A 17,872-nucleotide genomic window follows, 5' to 3' on the forward strand; every position below is an offset into this window, starting at 1 on the left:
AGCAACTGCAACATTTCCCCGGTCGTGCCGTGCATCCTCTGACAGCCCGTTTTCAGCCCGCACCAGAGAAAGAAGCAATCTCCCTTGGAGTGAAGGAGTCACTCCCCTGCTTCTGCAGGCACTAACTGTGACAACGACTGGCTATGTCGATCACCTCTCCTGCTTAGCTTTGTGGATGCTGCATCACGGGTGGTGGACTAAAGTGGTCCCGACAGTCCTCTTCCAACTGTCCAACTTTGGAAGAGGTAATACTTTGCCTTCCCACGCAAGACAGCACCCCTGTGCACTGCGTCCTTTGCAGCTGCCAAGCCTTGTTGGCATCCTTTCTCCAAGATCTTCGTGCATCATGAAGCTCCACCCCCAACACTCCTTCCTGCGAGGCACAGCTCCCTGAGTGGTTCTCCGGCAGCGTGGGAGCCTTTCGCCTAGTTCTGCGTGGACCTCTTCTGCCACTTTCGTGTCTCTATTCTGTCGAACTCCTGTGAGCGCTGCCTGGTCTTCTGTGGGCTTTCTGTGTTGCTGAGGGCCCCCTCTGATTCCCCCTCCTGGGTAGAGTCCACCTGGTCCCCGGCAGCGGCATTTACCGCTAACCGTGAGCTGTGCGTGTGCCAAGGCTTGTTGGCGGCTTACGATGACGCAAACCCGACTGCAATCCTCCATCCGGAGTGGGACATCACCTGCACCCTCCAGGAACCCGACTTAGTCTTCTTGGGTGTAGTGCTCCTCTTCTTCTTCACCGGTGGTTCACTTCTTGCACCTTCATCCTGGTGGGTAGGGGCTCTTGCCCTTCCTGGAATTTGCTTTGCTTCTTGGACTTGGTCCCCTTCTTCTACAGGACTTTATGTCCAGGAATCCACTGTTGGTGTCTTGCAGTCTCTTCTGGGTTTTGCAATATTCTTCTTTACTTCTCTGTGTGTGTTCTGGGAAACTTATTGTGATTTACTCCTGTTTTCCTGGTCGCTAGGGTGGGTTGTGGTACTTACCTTTGGGCTTTCCTAGTACTCCCAGCTCCCCTCTACACTTGCCTAGGTGGGGGACCGATTCTTGCATTCCACTTTCTTAGTATACGGTTTGTGCTCCCCATAGGCTCATTTCTAACTACTGTGATTTTGAATAATTGCACTATTTTTTAACTGCTTTGTATGCCTATTTCTGCAAACTACTATATATATTTTGCGTATTACTTACCTCCTAAGGAAGTATAGTCTCTATAGTATTTTTGGTACTTGTGTCACCAAAATAAAGTACCTTTATTTCTGTAACACTGAGTGTTTCTTTTGTGTGCAAGTACTAAGTGGGACTACAGTGGTATTGCAGGAGCTTTGCATGTCTCCTAGCTACCTCTAGAGAGCCTGGCTTCTAGACACTGACTACACTACACTAATGCAGGATACCTGGACCTGGTATAAGGTGTAAGTACCAGAGGTACCCACCACACACCAGGCCAGCCTCCTACAGACCGAACCAAGGAGTTTGAGATGCATAGGTTCCACTTTTATAGGTATCTTCAATTAAAACATGCATTAGGGTGACACAAAAAGGCAATAATGAATCTACCAGAGAAGAGCCCACTTCAAGCAAAATTAATGTTAGACCCACTGGGGAAGAGCAAACTTCACAAATGTATTGCAGTCTGGTATAAAATGCCCAGAAGAAGATACTAGATGTGAAGTGAGCATGGGAGGCAGAAAAAAGCCCTTAGACAACAGTGGTTGGCAAGAAGGTAAAATGACAACCCAGGAGTTCACAATCACGACAAAGCTCTGTTTAATTCAAATTATACATATGCCCAGAGCATATTTTACACTACAGCACCTTCGGAAAATGGGTAGGCTTGTCTCCCCACTCTGCTTTATATGTCGTACTATGAAAGGGGAATAATTTTTCATGTGACCTGGGTGAGCGGGTGGGTCAAAAATACTTGACCTCTATATATTCCAGACCCTAATAAGAGTCTGCCAATTCCCCATCGCTCTGTCCTTCAAACAGTACTGTTGGGAAAATAAAGGAGGAGGGTTTCTCCATGGGGTGCCAGGATGATAAATGGGATTGGATTTCAATTATCTAAGTAGAATATCGCTAAATACTGGGCATCCTCGATGGAGCCCCCACATTTGTGTGTGCCTCCCTGGAATTAAAAAGTGCGCAATGATGGAGAAAACTAATTTACCAAGAAAGAAGAAGCTTTACCCAGGAACATAATAGGATTTGAGACCCCTGGATGACCTACTTTGAAACTGCTGTGGGGCCCATGGCTGTTTCATGCAGATAAACAAACCTGTTTATATTCTGTTGTGTGTTGCTTAGTTTGTCATTTGTACCAGCAGCAATACCATACATGCTCTCAGTGTTGTTGTGCCATCAACTGTTTAGTTACACCTGAAGTTGTGCAAATACCAATAAAAAGGGTTAGATACATTTAAAAATGGTGCTCATCAAAAAAGCAGTCTCATCATCCTGGTTTCCTAGATACACCCTGAGAGAGAGTAGTAAAAGTGTCTAACATGTTGTTGCTATAAAATGAGTTATTTCGCCACAAATGAGACGGGGATGGTCCCTTCTCACAGAAGATGGACATTCTCCTCCTAGTCATCACCAATACAATAGCTACAAATCTATGTGCGTGTACCACAACATCTTTAACAAACGTTGATAAAGCTTGCAGATGGGTGGGATGCAGCCTGCAAATCAAGCATAACCACAGAAGGTTTAGAAGGTCACACTTTCAGATAGTGGCAGCTCTTCCAGAAGGCATCATCAACAATCCAGATCAAATGATCTCATCCCCATAAGCAGACAGTAAACTCTATGAAAGAACTTGAAATGAAGCAGCCTTTCCGTACGGTTTACTGACATTTTTAATCTGCAAACAGCAGTAAAACCAATGATGACTGGTCAGTGGGGAATCAAAATCTAAATCCCAAATACTTCTAGATCTATGTTTAGCCAATACCTTTGCTCCCAAAGTGGCAGTCTAAATGCAGGATAGTAACTGCCAACATTCAACGTATAATAATTTTCATTAATACCTCATAAATAGTGACCTACGGAGGAAATTATGGTTAACCACCTAAATTCATTTTGTGCTTATTCGCACCCCTCTTTGGATTTAAATTGGAGTAGATGAGGCATTGTTCCATGGGGGAACAAATATCTCATGCACCAGAGACCCAGACAAGTCAGACATTTGAGTCTTTGGCTCTAATGTGGAAGGCAACAGAAGGATGTTGAGAAGTGAAATGACAGGAGAATACAGCAGTTCAGTGCCAATACAGACTGCAAAGGGCAGCACATCTTGCTAGTACGCACTCAGTTAAATTTGGAACACAGCTTCGTAAGGACTCAACTTAGAGGGAATTGAGTTAAGGCCCACTCTACCACAATATGGTAACAGTGGGTCTGGTTGGTACCACTAAGCAATGTAACATGCCTAGGCAGCATAATAATAAGATTAAAAATCAAGACCAAAAACCCTTCTTGATGTACAGCAGTACCAACATTTTCTAACTAACCTGCGGTTGCCCATTTGTCTAGATTAATTTAGGCATGCGTGACCGCAATAATTTAAACAACACCCGAGTTAGGAAAATATAAATATTTAAGAATAAATATAGTAGCCTTGGAAGGAACATTATTTTCATTGGTGCTCCCTTTCCCACCAACAATGTTATGGAAATTCATAGCTGCAAGCCGTAGGTTATCAGCACACAGAGAGGAAAATCCCTTCCTTCTGAAACCACTATCACACATGGAAGAGAAATTTCAAGGTGGGAATCGCTGGTGTGTAAACCATTGTTCTGTAATAGGATGGTGGTACTAACCATAAAATGATCAATGGGGTCAGTATACAGCGGTGAGCTTCACCTTAGGAACATCTTCCTAGACCAATACTATGCAATGCAGCAAATGTAAAAGTTCCTCAAGCAAAACAAAAAAAAATGGGAAAAAAAGCCTTTTCACCGGCTAGGAAGACAGCAGTAGCTGTCCGCTTCAGAAGTAGCTAGTAAAACAATGCAAATAAGTAGAGAGACTGTATGATGTTGAATTCCCGGGAACCTAGCCCGCCTATTTTGGAGGGCAATACACAGCTGAAGTGGAGGAGTCATGTTTATCAAAGATTTTATTGTCAATGTTAAAGATAGTTTAAAGATAGTGGTTTATGGACACTCATTCTTCTCCAGACTCTCCTGCCACAAGTCTTTAACACATACTATGCACCACGTTCGCCCACTCCCCTACGTAACTCATCGCACCCCTCACCCAGACTGTGCCTATTCCCCTCTTGCGATGCCACGCACCTTATCTAACTTACCCCCACCTTATCCAAACAGATTTATCATCCTGTTCTACCCAACCTCTACCCTGCGAGGGCTCCAGACGCTCATATTTGAAACCTGTTCTGGGCAACCACACTTGATAATTGTTTCAGTAGCAGGTGAACATTTATCTTTACATGCATGTACTTGTGATATGGTTGTATGTGATGCTCAAACATGCAATAAACGTGTTAAAAAGAAGAAGTGGTCTACAGGATCCACAGAGTTCCAATTTAGTGAAAATAAGAATCTCTTGTAGTGTCAGCATTAAGACACCCTATCCCCGCCCCCTGACTCATGGGGTGGATCCAGTAATTAAAGGTGAAAGAATAGCAATAGACATTTTTATAGAAATTAATTGCAACATGTAAAATCCTGGCACACCACTCCCAGGTATATCCCCAATGGCTTTTTTGTCCTCCATCTGCTTAAAGGATGCATAAGAATTCCCTCGCAACATCAACCAACCAAGTCAAAGTGGCCTGATCTAGACATTCAAAAATCCTTTGGTTACAATAAAAATGCAAGTCATCTAATATTCCAAGGCAACAGCAGCCGCCCTCACAAGGTTTGAAGGTTGAGAACTGGCTAATCGCGTGGAGCACTGGATCCTGTCCACCACTCCCTTGCTGCCGTTTTACATCGCGGTGGTAAGTGGGGGTATAACTAAAGTCAGTACTTGACCTCTGAGCAGGAAGGAAGCTTTGTCAAGTGAGAGGCAGACTGAGAGAATATCAGAAGGGAGGCACGATTAGTGAGAGAGGCGTCAGATCTGTAAAGCTTAAAAACAAGAAGCTCTGTGCAATGGTTGCATTCATACTCCAGAGGTAACAGCCTGGAGTCTGGGAGCAAGGTCAACAGTCAGTGACCAATTTTCAGGGACTCGCTTTGGGGCAATGTGAAGGTGGTGCTGTGACAGAGTCAGAGACTGCAGATAGTGCTGTAGTTTCCTGACAAATAGTATGTGGGTGCTCATTTTCTCCAGCTGAAGGAGGGGCAGAGGAAATCGGTGTCAAGCCAGAGATCTGTCAGGAGGGTGCTGCAGCGGCGTGGGATTTTGTGAATGTGGTGAGAAAGCTGAGCTGAGGCTGGTGACTAGTGCTTCTGACTGCACTGTTTGGCCCAGTGGTCCTCTCACCTGATCACAGATATATGCCCTGGGCATGACCGTACTGAGTGCTATTTTGTGCAAAACTTTTAAAAAATTGTTTATAAAAAAAAGAAAAAAGAACTGAGTGGACTGGTGAGATTAAAGTATCATTGTTAGAAGATTCCTTGTTGGGGTCTCAATGTATGCAAGGTTACACTGGTCTCTCAGGATGTTGGAACATTTAGAGGTGCGTTGCCCACTGTTCTGCGGGCAGTGGTAGAGCAGCTATACTCCAGGTTTACTGCTTAATAAGAGGGTTGGATTGTTGCCACCTGTACTCCTGCTGGCACCTGCTCATTGCTTCTAGCACTATCATGAGTGCCGATGGACTGAGCTGGAGTGCTGTTAGGGAAGGTGACCTGCAACTTTGCAGATGGTTGATAACCAGATTACACATTTCTATTCTGTAAGGGATGGTTGTTGCATTCAATAGGGGCATATAAAATTCCCAGACAAACAAAAAGAAGTCAGCTGTGGTGTCGGAATCAAAAGACAGAAGTACCAAAAACATTAGCTGATGGGGAAGGACCTGGTGAAAAGACGGGTAGAATCAAGCTACGACACAGGCAGATTAGATGCAGAGTTAAAGCATAGATAGAAGACTCATCCTAAGACACTCAAGGTAAATTACCTCAATATGAATGATTTATAAATGGCACAATTTGTAAACAGAAAGTTCAGGTTTTGTATGGGTTATTCAGTGTCTACAAAGAGTTCTTACAATGATAAATTTCAGAGTAGCGATATCCATTTTTTTTAAAGTTCCACTTTACTGTCTGATTCACACAATATTCCGCAATTAAGCCATGGCAAAACATGTACATTGCCATGTCTGTAATACATGGAAGGGACAAACTGGACTGTGGAGGGCATGCACACTGACCTGAATATTCTCAGTTTGAAAGCTGCAGCAATAACCTTAAAGTTAATTTCCCAAAAGCCACATTTGTATTCTCTTACACAGTAGCAGTCCTTAAGTAAGAAGTATTTTACTGCTTTTAGGACAACTTAGTATACACATATTGTGCAGCTACCTCACAGCAAAATAAAACAGTTAAAAGCAGATTCTGGATGGGGTAAGTAATAGTGTTGGCCTTCTCAATATATAAAAGACCGATTCTTTGCCAATGGATCAGGAATACGTACCACATTTTGAACAACGGTTTCAATAACTGATAAAAGCCTATATTAGAAAGGAGTGAAATTTGAATAAAAAATTGTTAGATCCACTTGCAGAGAAAGATCTGCTGTGTGCATCCTTTAAACAAATGTGGTCTGTGTCATGCCACTTCCTCCGTTATGCGGCTTCTATTCTAAGAAAAGTGAGAAGTACTGCTTAAATTACCAAAAGAATTTCGTCAGAAATGCCCCTTGATATCAAGTAAATTATTACCAATTTAGTCTCCCTCTACTCTAGACCAGTATGCCATCTCCTAATCCATCACCAACCTATTGCTTCTCTAATTATGCGCACCTCCCCTTGACCGGGTCCCTCTCATGCAATTGACTTTTCGCTATTTATTTAATATATTCCTGCACCCCCTTGTTAAGTCCTCCATCATGCTAATTTTATCTACATGTTAATGTAAATCAAAATGAATCAAGACAGAAAGCTCTAGTCATGATATTCAGATGGGTTTCCTGGAAACGCTGTCAGGTTAATGTAGGATTGAATGGAGTGGACATTAGAGGGGTGAAAAAGAAAGAAGGAAACTGGTAAAGCAAAGGATATGGCATCATATGAGAAGAGGGCTGTACACTGAAGGAGAGGTTACATTTATACTTGGTAGAACACTAATCAATTGTGCAATAGTTGTGAACGAGTACTACGTGTCAATGGATGAACATTATTCAGCCATTAACACTCATGTTTTTTTTACAGTCCTACAGATAACATGAAAAGACGCAATCTTACCAGTTTTCAAGGCGTGGAAAACATCTGGTCTTCTTTTCTCTTCATCTGAGAAAATGAATAGAAAAATATTTCAGGAAGAGCTGGTACAATGAGATTAGAAAAAAATAAAATACGCTGCAATAGTCAAAATGTTCCTGGACCTGCCGTTATCCTGTTGGCTCCTGCAAACAGCTACAACTAGTTTTCCAGGAGACTGCCTTCATCTGCGTTTTGTACACACTACCGCCAGAGAGAGCCGAGAATGCTAGTGTAGGGGAAGAGGTGGGTGGACGCAGGACAGTCCTCTGATGATTCCAAGTGGAGCATGCCCCTCCCGGTACTGAAGCTTGCCATGCTCCCAGTACTCAAACTGTCAGCTGCTCAGGATCCATATAAAATAATCTGACTTGTAGACTGAGCTCCGGTATCTTTGCATACATAATGTTGACACCTTTGGAGGAGAGGAGGGTTTTGCAGTCAGAAATATGAAATTTTGAGTGCCAGCCCCGAGCTTGGAAAAGAGCTAAAAGGGCAATTGAGAGGTGACGCCTCAGGGAGTGGAGCAGTAGTTCACCAGATATCTCATTCTGACTCAACATTTTCAGAACTGTGCTTTCCGTTTAAAGGCAATTTACAGGAAGAGCAGTCCAATTATATGATTTGAGCAGAATCAAAGATTGAGCTCCTGAATTGCAATGTCTTGCTACATCAAGCCCAGCAGTTGGGAGTATTTGACCAGAAGAAATGGAGTAATCTGGAAATTCAAAGGTTTTGGGTTGGCGGGCCAGAGGGGCACAGATATTTACTTTACCTATTTAAAACTGCAAAAAATCCTCCTAAGCACCAGCAGCTGATAAGCAATTTTCTGCATCAAACACTTCTAGGTTTGTAATTTATTTTCAATGTGATGGGCACATATGAACCAAACAACAGAAGTGTAACCAAATTTGCAAGGGGTCCTTGCCTAAAATATTGTAAAAGCCATAATTAAAATGTTGATTTTTATTTCATTTAAATGAAGATCTGTGTATGAAGAATCGGTCTGTCAATAGCTTCAAAGCACAAAACATAGGGGGAAACCCTGGAATGCTAATCTGTGTTTCTATTTTACTTAAATTTATTGCAGGGCACCTTTTTGCCAGAATAAATTGGACAAGCTCAGAGTGAGGGGGGATTTATGCAGTCATCTGTCTCCAGATACTGCTCCTTTGTTTGCCTTTTCGGCAAAAACAAATCGGTAATTAAATACAGACAGCTGGTTTACTGCCACATTGTCTCCTACCTTTGGCTTCCGAACCGCCAGTGGATGGTCGCTCACACAGAAAGAAAGGCTAAATCGTTAAGAAGGCTACAGAGCTTTAATATACAAAGATATATAAATATCTACACCAGTGCTGCAAATGGAAATATTAAAGTGCAGGTACTCTGTGCCAGAGTACCTGCTTGTTTCTGAGAAGTGCCGGTACTCTCCAATTAAAAGCATTACGTTTTTCTTGAGATGTGCCGGTAAACTCCGTTTCAAAATAAAAAGGTGCCGGTCCTCAGTACCGAACAGTACCGGCCCATTTAAAGCACTGATTCTACCCTCGTGATCTCTTGTCGTCTAATGATGTTCTTGATTTTTTCTTTGTTTTTCCAACGTACAAAGTACATAAAAAGTCTGGTGTCACACCATAATTGGACTCACTGAAGGCATTCTCCACATCTGTAGCAACAGCAATACCTCTAGCAATCCATGACACAATTACTTTAATATCCAACTGCAGGCCCTAATCCGGGACAATATATTATTTTACAAATTAAACATATGAGCATGAATAAATTAAGAACATCTCGAATACTCTGGAATCGCGTGTCATGCTTTCCATGGGCTCCAAACTTTTTCATTTTTTTTTTAGCATGTCCAGGCCGCATACACTACATTTTCAGCCAGCATACACCACTCCAAGATTTTCTTAAACATCTACAGCCCCTATGGTCATGCCATTAATTTCACTGATCAGATGAACGATCTTTTCACTTTTTCCTGAATATATTTTTATTGTTATCTACGTTTCAAACAATCCACATGACAGTTGGTACTTCAAGCCATCATTACAGTTTTATCAGTCTTTTATTGTGCTTATGTCTCTACAAAGACGATTCTAAAGCATTATGAATAAAATAATCACATATGAACACATTTATACATTACTCACAGTAGTATCACAATCTCACCTAATACTCTGGGTCCTCCCTGTATTATCCATCCACTACATACCGATGGAGTTTTCAGTACTAAAACGTTTTATATGCTTGTTTTTTAAGCTGTGAACTGGGGACCCCTGGGAGTCCGCAATGCCTCCTCATGGAGTCCGCAACTGTTTAGAAAAGTATTATTATCAGACTAATAAAGTGTATATTAATAAATAAACAAAATGTAAAACTATTTTTTTTTAAACATTCCATAAATGTGTTGGGATTTGAAATTGGAGGCAAAAAAATAAGTTGGGCTCATCAGACTGATTCATGGGAGCAGTGCAAGAGCATCAACCAGAATGCAGTATAGACAATGAGTGACCTCAATTGAATTTAGAAAAGCTCCAGCCCTACCTTTAAAATTAACAGTTTAAATGTATATATGGCTGTAAATTAAATTAAATATTTAATCATTCATGTATTTGATGAACACTCGAGTTTTGCGGGTCAAATCATAGAAAATTGCTTAGGCTTCTGACTCAGGTTCCAGTGATGACTCAGTGGGGATCCCTACATTACAAAAAGTGATTCAGTGGGGGTCACGGGTTCCGGTAATGATTAAATCAAAAGGTTAAGAAGAAGTGTTTGAAATCTTTTTTTCTAGATTGGGTGGTTTAAAGATTGCGTTTTATTCTTCATATCTGCTGCCCTACCTCTTCTAATATCTTTACATGGTAAGAATGGCATGGAGCACGGTTTCTTGTTCATCTCTATTGTCTTTCTGTTCAGTTCTTCTAGCCTCTTATATTCTGCTGATGGTGTGGAGTACGTCAAATTTACAAGTTTTAAGGATTTGAGCTAGCAATGCCTCCAACAGAATCTAAGTAACATCCTTAAACAGAAGCAGCCAGTCACATATTCATGTCACGCATTAATTTACTTGCTATGTAGCTCCAATTCTACCCGAACTCATTTGAGCAAACATTTTATGGGTTTGTGCTATGCTTTTGCCTCTGCTGGAGAACATTTCAACCAAAGATTTCCAGTAATTAAAGGTCCTGGCCATGTTACTCTAAATTATCTTTCGTTTCTCCCCTGTGGTGCTTTCTGGCCTGCATGGCCACGCCAGATCCACATTGCTCTCGGACTGTTTTATCCCACACCAGCCATGCCTCCTGTCTTGCCTCCTCTCACCATCTCCCCCAGTTTGCTTTCACATCAGACATGTGCCCGTGTTGCTTTTGATCCTTGTCTCCAGTGTCGCTTTTGCTTCATCCCAGTCCCTTTTCACCTCTACCACCCGTGTTTCTTGTCCCAATGCTTTTGTGAGTTTTTTCTCTCCAGGTACTGATCCAACTAAAAAAACTAACCAAAAGAGGGGAAAAAAAAGCATCAGCGTCATATTGTAGATGCGCTCATATGTGGTACCGGCTGCATCAGAAGCTTTTTTGTTTTAATTCTTTATTCATGCATCACAGCAACAAGCTAGACTTATTATTTTTTACTTCTTGCAATGCCCTGAAAAAAAAAATGAAAAAATATTTTCTTTAAAAAAAAAAAAGAAAGAAAGAAAGAAACAAGTATTTGTAATGCAATAGGTCTCTCATTTGCTTGAGTTAGAGCTTTTGGCAATGTACATTCATAACGACTTCTCTTGCCACATAAATTGGCCAACCCAGCCTCATAATTTCGTCTATTCCTGCCATATAGTTTCAGTGGCCATGCATGTAACTAAGCAATTTCATTTACCTTCTTCCTCTATCTGCAGCAAAAAATGAAAATGTTGCCATTTAGCATCCTAATTTAAATCTTCCAAGCTAATTCAAATAGAATACCACTTTCACCACCCCACCATCAGAGTTGCTGGGTGGCTAACACAATTCCCAAAAAAGTACACAAGACAGTAACGAGAGAAAAAAACTAGAAGGGTCACCCAAACATATCAAGAGTGCTCAAACAGTCACAGTGTAATAAGAATGTTAAGTTGGCCTGAATTATGGTCATAATTGTAATAAGGAGAGATTATTAAAACATATGCAATTATCATATAAAACTTTATCAGAAATAAACTTTTGGCATTAGACTGTAATGTTCAAAACAGCACCTAGAGGGCACCATTACAAAAATATCACTTGTAAGAAACATGGTCATGTTAACCATATTGTTAGCCCCTACAGAGGATAACCCCATAACAAAATACAGGAAAAAGTAATGCAGTGTAACCATATACGTAGTCCCTAGAGGCCATTTTTAGGGCTAGCAGGCATACTACAATGATATTACAAACAAGACTTTTAAGACAAAACTTCTCCCAGCTGTAAAACAAATGCTGAAGCCATGCGAAAGCTTAAAAGACACTGAATGGTGGGAGAGGTTATTATTTTGGGGTCCCCACTAACCTAGTGTGGAGACCCAGAGATGATGTAGACAGAAAGAGCATTTTGAAGGTGGTCTTAGGACCACCACAGGCTGAGTTATAAACACAAATGTTTTGTAAAAGTAATGCCCTGCAAAGCATTATGGGGAGGGTTTTGTGCTGCAAATATCATAGTATGTTGACTGCAATGCTCAGAGCAGCCCCTAGACAACACCACAATTAAAATAGCATTTGAAAGAAACATGGTCATGTAACCAAACAGCCAGCCCATAGAGAGCATAACCACATAAAAAAAGAATGGGAGAACATAATACAGTGTAACTATATATTTAGCCCCTAGAGGCACAGTGCATTACACATTTTAAAGGCCACAGAACTATTAAAATGATATTACAAACAAGGCTCATAAAACATAACTTCTCCCAGCTGTAAAACAAAAGTTCTAGCCAGGAGAAAGCTTAAAAACGTAATAAATGATGATAGGGGTTATTATTTTGGAGTCTCCACTAACAGTGTCCCCAGAAATGGCGTAGACAGAAAGGGCAGATTGTGGTCAATGTTTTGAAGGTGTTCCCATTCTCCTAGGTCCACCACAGGCCGAGTTATGAGTAAAAATGTTTTGTAAAAGAATTGCCCTGCAAAGCATTCTGGGGCACGTTTCCGTGCCACAAATATTTTAGTATGTTGATATGACTGTAAAGCTTAGAACAGCCCTCTAGAGCACGCCACAATAAAAACAGCTTTTGTAAGAAACAGTTAGCCCGCAGAGGGCATACCCAAACAAAAACAATAGTAGAAAGTAACACAGTGCAACCGTATATTTAGCCCCTAGATGGTATACTACATTACACATATTCAGGGCTAATAGGTCTAAAGCAAAGATATTACAAAGAAGTCCCTTAACACACAACCTACTCTCAGCTGTAAAAAGTTCCAGCCATCAGAAAGGTTAAACAGACACTGAATAGTGGGAGGGGTTGTCATTTTGGGGTCCCCTCTAACCTAGTGTGGGTACCCACAGATGCTGTAGACATAAAGAGCACGTTGTTGTGAACATTTTGATGGTGTTGGTCCCACTGTCCTAGGGCCACCGCAGGTTGAGTTATATGCAAAATTGTTTTGAAAAAGAATACTTGCAAAGCATTATGGGGTGAGTTTTCCAGAGTGCAGTGAATACTGTAGTATAGGCTCTCCTGCTGTGCCGGTAGAGCTGCTTTTGCTTTGAGGTTTTTTGTTTTAGCAAAGTATTCACCAATTTCAAGTGTTTTAAGGGGAAAGCCAAAAGAAATTACTCTGATTAGGTAACTGCGCCCAATATGAGAAGCACTGCAATATCGCCGATCGAGTTCCCACTGTTGTGCCTGTTTGCGCTGTGAGCGGCATGGCCGCCAGGCAGCACAAAGGGGAGAGACAAAGAACAAGTTACTTACCTTTGGTAACACCTTAGCTGGTAGAGAGAAAGACCAGCTGCAGATTCCTTATCTTAGAATTCTCCCCTATGCATCAGACTAAATCCGAAAATGTTTCCTCAGCAGTACCTCTGCACGTCGGTAGAGGGCGTCAAGCGACTCCGCAGTGACGTCGTCCCCGGATATGATGTCAGCAGAGACCATATATTACCTCCTCCGACGCACTGACGTCAGATTCTTCGGTGACTTGAAGCCGCAAAACTACGCGGAGCCACAGAGAAACTGGCAGTGAAATAGTAAATCAGAGTAATAGTATATATGCCAACCAGAAAAGAAAAGACACGTCATGAGATTTACAATAACTAGAAAACACCCAAATTCACCCTAAGCGAGACCGCAGAGTACACAGTTCACAAGCAGGGAGGATGGGTGGGTTGATAAGAGATCTGCGGCTAGCCTGTCTCTCTACCAGATAAGGCGTTACTGAAGGTAAGTAACTTGTTCATCTGATAGAGACAACTAGCTGCAGATTCCTGATCACAGAATTAGATACTCAAGCAATCCCCCGCCTCCCCCCCCCCCAAGAGGAGGGGTACGAACAGATCACACCAGTCTCACAAAGAACAACCCCATAACACAGAGGAATAACCAGGCTCGAGACGGACCACAGGAAACAAGGCTGTGACCCCACCCATAAGGGAGATAAAACTACACAAAAAACAGTCACAGACAGAAGCAGAAAACGCGTGACAGAAAACGTGTAGAAGAGGCAAAGTAGAAGAACAAGCGTAAGCGCGATATACAAACAAACTCACACTCAGAATGTGAGTACCCTAGCAGAGGCGATATGTGACAAACACCCACAAGTCAAGACAGAACACAGGTTTAGGAAGAGTACAGGTAGACCAGCAATGGTTGTGTTAGAGGGAGCAGGGAAAGCAGCTCCAGGCCCCAATGCAATATAAAGGGAGGGAAAAACAGCAAGGTCTTGCACCCAAGTGCAAAGTGTATGGACATACACAAGCCAGGGTATGAGAGAAAGTCAAAGAGATAACACAGACGAAAAACTGGCACAACAAGGGAAAAGAAATTGAAGGTCCTGTGTGAATCCAGAGCAAAAAAATGAATGTGAAAAAAGAATTGTAGGGGAACAAGAAAGCACAGACAATGAAAACAGGCTTGAAAACAAGGAAGCAGCCTGACATGGGAACCGGAGGCAGAATAACCAGCCGCACACAAAGGAACCCATAGAGCTGTGCAGTAGAAAAGCACATAATATATCGAAAGCAACATGACCGAAAAGCAAACCAATCATGGCACCCCAAAGGAAGACGAAGTCAGGAAAGGAACATGAAATTGGAGACATGTTCAGAGACAGGAGTCTGAAAAGACCCACTCCATGACAGTGCGAGGGTCTATGGCCATGTCCGGGAGGACGTGAAAGCATGGAAAGACAACCGTTGGCCATGGCCAGGAAAAAAAGATAGGAATTAAGCAAGATGTCAAAACACTAGAGGTATAAGGAAAACACAGAACCCACCCTAAGCCAGAAGGATGGAGCGTACGGTAAGGAACTAACAGAATCAGTGCTCAGAAACAATGAATAGATAAACAAGAGACACCTGTGAAGGGAATAACCCCCACAGGTGTGCACAGAAGGGGACCAAACAACTTATTGGCAGCAGATTCACCAAAAATAATGTAAGGAAGGCCGACACCAGGATGCAAAAGGTAGCAAGCGTCCTAAGCCATCACAATAAACAAACAACGAAAAAGGCACCAAGCAAGCTGTAAAAAGTCTGCACAAGCAAGGTCAAGAACAGTAACATACCCATCCAGTCGAAGTGGGGGAAAACAGTTGAATGTGGCGCCAGGATGAAAAATCAAAGAACAAGCGACACCCCTGTGTAGGCCAGGAGGAAGGGAACTGCCTCAAAAAGAGGGAGTACAACAAATTAACCCACAACATCCCGTGGGAAAGAAGGAACCTGTGAACAACAGCATCGGGAGGGAACAACTCAGGAAGGACCCAAAAAGAGTGGGCAAGAGGTAAAATGGAACGAGAGGAAAATACCTCCAGTGGAGGGTATAATATTAGGACTGTCCGTTTATATTGTGTTTTTAAAAAAAAAATTAAACACATAAAAAGTGTTGTAGTGGCTAGCTGGATACTGGTGGTATGGGGGAGCTGGTGCCACAAAAGGAAAGAGATGCGGTATTGAGCCAGTGATTAATGGTCCTGGAAGAAATGTGAATAACGAAGGGTACAGTAGACACAATCAAGAACACCCTGAAAGACGGAGAGGAATCTTCAACAAACACCAATATGAGCCTGTAGCAGAGGAAAACAAGGACGATGTAAAATCCATTGAAAAAATGGGAAAAGAAGCCTTCCAAGAAGATATAAGAGGAAGCGACACCAGAGGTGGAGACCCTACAAAAGGTAGGCAAGAAATGGCTCCCAGAAGCGTACAGCATGGGAAGAAAAACAAGATAAATGCGTAAAGAAGTCTACTACCAAAAGCTCAAAAGAGCAAATGTCCAACGCAATCTCCATATCAACAGAGACAATAGGCCAGAAGGCATGTACCCTAATGTTTGAAACAATTTACAAAAATACCCCAAGATCAGGTAGAAAAAAAGCCAAAAGACCTAAGGTACTCTATCACCGGATCAGTGTTGCTGCGCAGAAAAGAAGAAACGCGTTGGAGGAGCGAATATATGGACTCCGCAGACGTCATGTCCGGGGACGACGTAGCTGCAGAGTCGCTCAACGCTCTCTACCGACGTGTAGAGGTACTGCTGAGGAAAAATTTCCAGATCCAGTCTGACGCCTGGGGGTGAATTCTAAGATAAGGAATCTGAGGCTAGTTTTCTCTATCAGATAGAAATAGTTCTCCCATGCTGAAGTATATCGGCAATTGTGCAATAATCCATATGAGAGGGGCAGTCTGCATGGCGTGACAAAAACAGCCTCAAGGCAGGACAAACGTAAAGCAATTACCAATGACATCAAAGGATTTTTGAAAGGCAAGCCCATGAACGAGTTAAAGTGATGGTCATGTTTAAAAGCCCACAATAGTTATAAGAGGATAAAGTGCTTGCGTGTTCAACCTAAAAATGCAAATCCTCAGGTAGATCACAGTTCTATGTAACCACTTCAAGTTTTACCTGAAAATCGACTCAGAAAGATTTAGGCAGGTGATTTCCATGCTAACACAGAATACAGCTCCCAGAATGCATTGACTTGTAAATTGAAATCAGTTACATTCTGTTTAGTAATTTATCAGGAAATCATAACCACTAATAAACCAAGGTTAAAAAAAACAAAACATTAGGGAAGTAGAATTTCATCATTACAAACACGGTTATAAGTCTCACAACAAAACAAAACTTAATAAACCAATTCTACCTGTGTGAAGATGTGGTATGATGGATGTTGACCCCTTCGCTGCCAGGCCTTTTCCCCCCTCAGGTGCCAGGCCTTTTTGTGGCTATTTGGGGCAGTTCGCACTTAAGGCCCTCATAACTTTTTGCCCACATAAGCTACCCATGCTAAATTTGCATCCTTTTTTTCCCAACATCCTGGGGATTCTAAAGGTACCCAGAGTTTGTGGGTTCCCCTGAAGGAGACCAAGAAATTAGCCAAAATACAGCACCAAATTTGTGTTTTTTAAAGTTTTTTTTAACAAAATCGGAAAAATGTGCTGCAGAAGAAGGCTTATGTTTTTTTCCCTGAAAATGGCATCAACAAGCGTTTGTGGTGCTAAAATCACCATCTTCCCAGCTTTCAGGAACAGGCAGACTTGAATCAGAAAACTACATTTTTCAACACAATTTTGGCATGTTACTGGGACATACCCCATTTTTACTGTATTTTGTGCTTTTAGCCTCCTTCCAGTTAATGACACAAATGGGTGTGAAACCAATGCTGGATCTTGGAAAGCAAAACATTTCCTGAAAGTAGACAAAATTCTGAATGCAGCAAGGGGTCATTTGTGTAGATCCTACAAGGTTGTCCTACAAATATAACAGCTGAAATAAAAGAAATATTGAAATTTAGTTTAAAAAAAAAACAGCAATTTGTCTCCAATTTTACTCTAACTTTTTCCGGCGATGTCAGATTTTTTAAATCAATGTTCCATTACGTCTGCTGGACGCTTCTGGTCGAGGGGATTTATAGGGCTTGTAGGTTCATCGAGAACCCTAGGTCCCCAGAGCCAATAAATGAGCTGCACCTTGCATTGAGTTCATTGTATATCGAGTATACAGCAATCTGAGAGGAGCCACAAATTTCCTTCCACCGAGCGTTCCCCCAAGTCTACCGATAAAAATGGTACCTCACTTGTGTGGGTAGGCCTAGTGCCCACAAAAGGAAATGCCCCAAAGCACTATCTGGACACATCAAATACAAAACTACCTGTTTTTCCAGGTGGGAAAGGGGGTGGAGGAGGGGTTGGGAGGGTGGGGTGGGGGGTGGAGGAGGGTTTGGGAGGGTGGGGTGGGGAGTGGTCATTGGGCACCTGTGTTTTTGGTCCTGGGTTCAGA

At 42.1% G+C, this 17,872-nt stretch overlaps 1 protein-coding gene across 2 annotated transcripts in view; it reads right to left on the reverse strand.

The window, feature by feature from the left end:
• Positions 1 to 17,872, reverse strand: part of ANKS6 (ankyrin repeat and sterile alpha motif domain containing 6) — a 389,890-nt gene that overhangs the window by 288,387 nt on the left and 83,631 nt on the right. For both annotated transcript variants that reach the window (XM_069219478.1, XM_069219477.1), the window contains exon 3: positions 7,382 to 7,426. In XM_069219478.1, the coding sequence (XP_069075579.1) occupies positions 7,382 to 7,426 (45 nt within the window). The remainder of the gene's footprint in view (positions 1 to 7,381; positions 7,427 to 17,872) is intronic.

The sequence above is a fragment of the Pleurodeles waltl genome, chromosome 2_2, assembly GCF_031143425.1.
Source record: "Pleurodeles waltl isolate 20211129_DDA chromosome 2_2, aPleWal1.hap1.20221129, whole genome shotgun sequence".
Lineage (NCBI taxonomy): Eukaryota > Metazoa > Chordata > Amphibia > Caudata > Salamandridae > Pleurodeles > Pleurodeles waltl.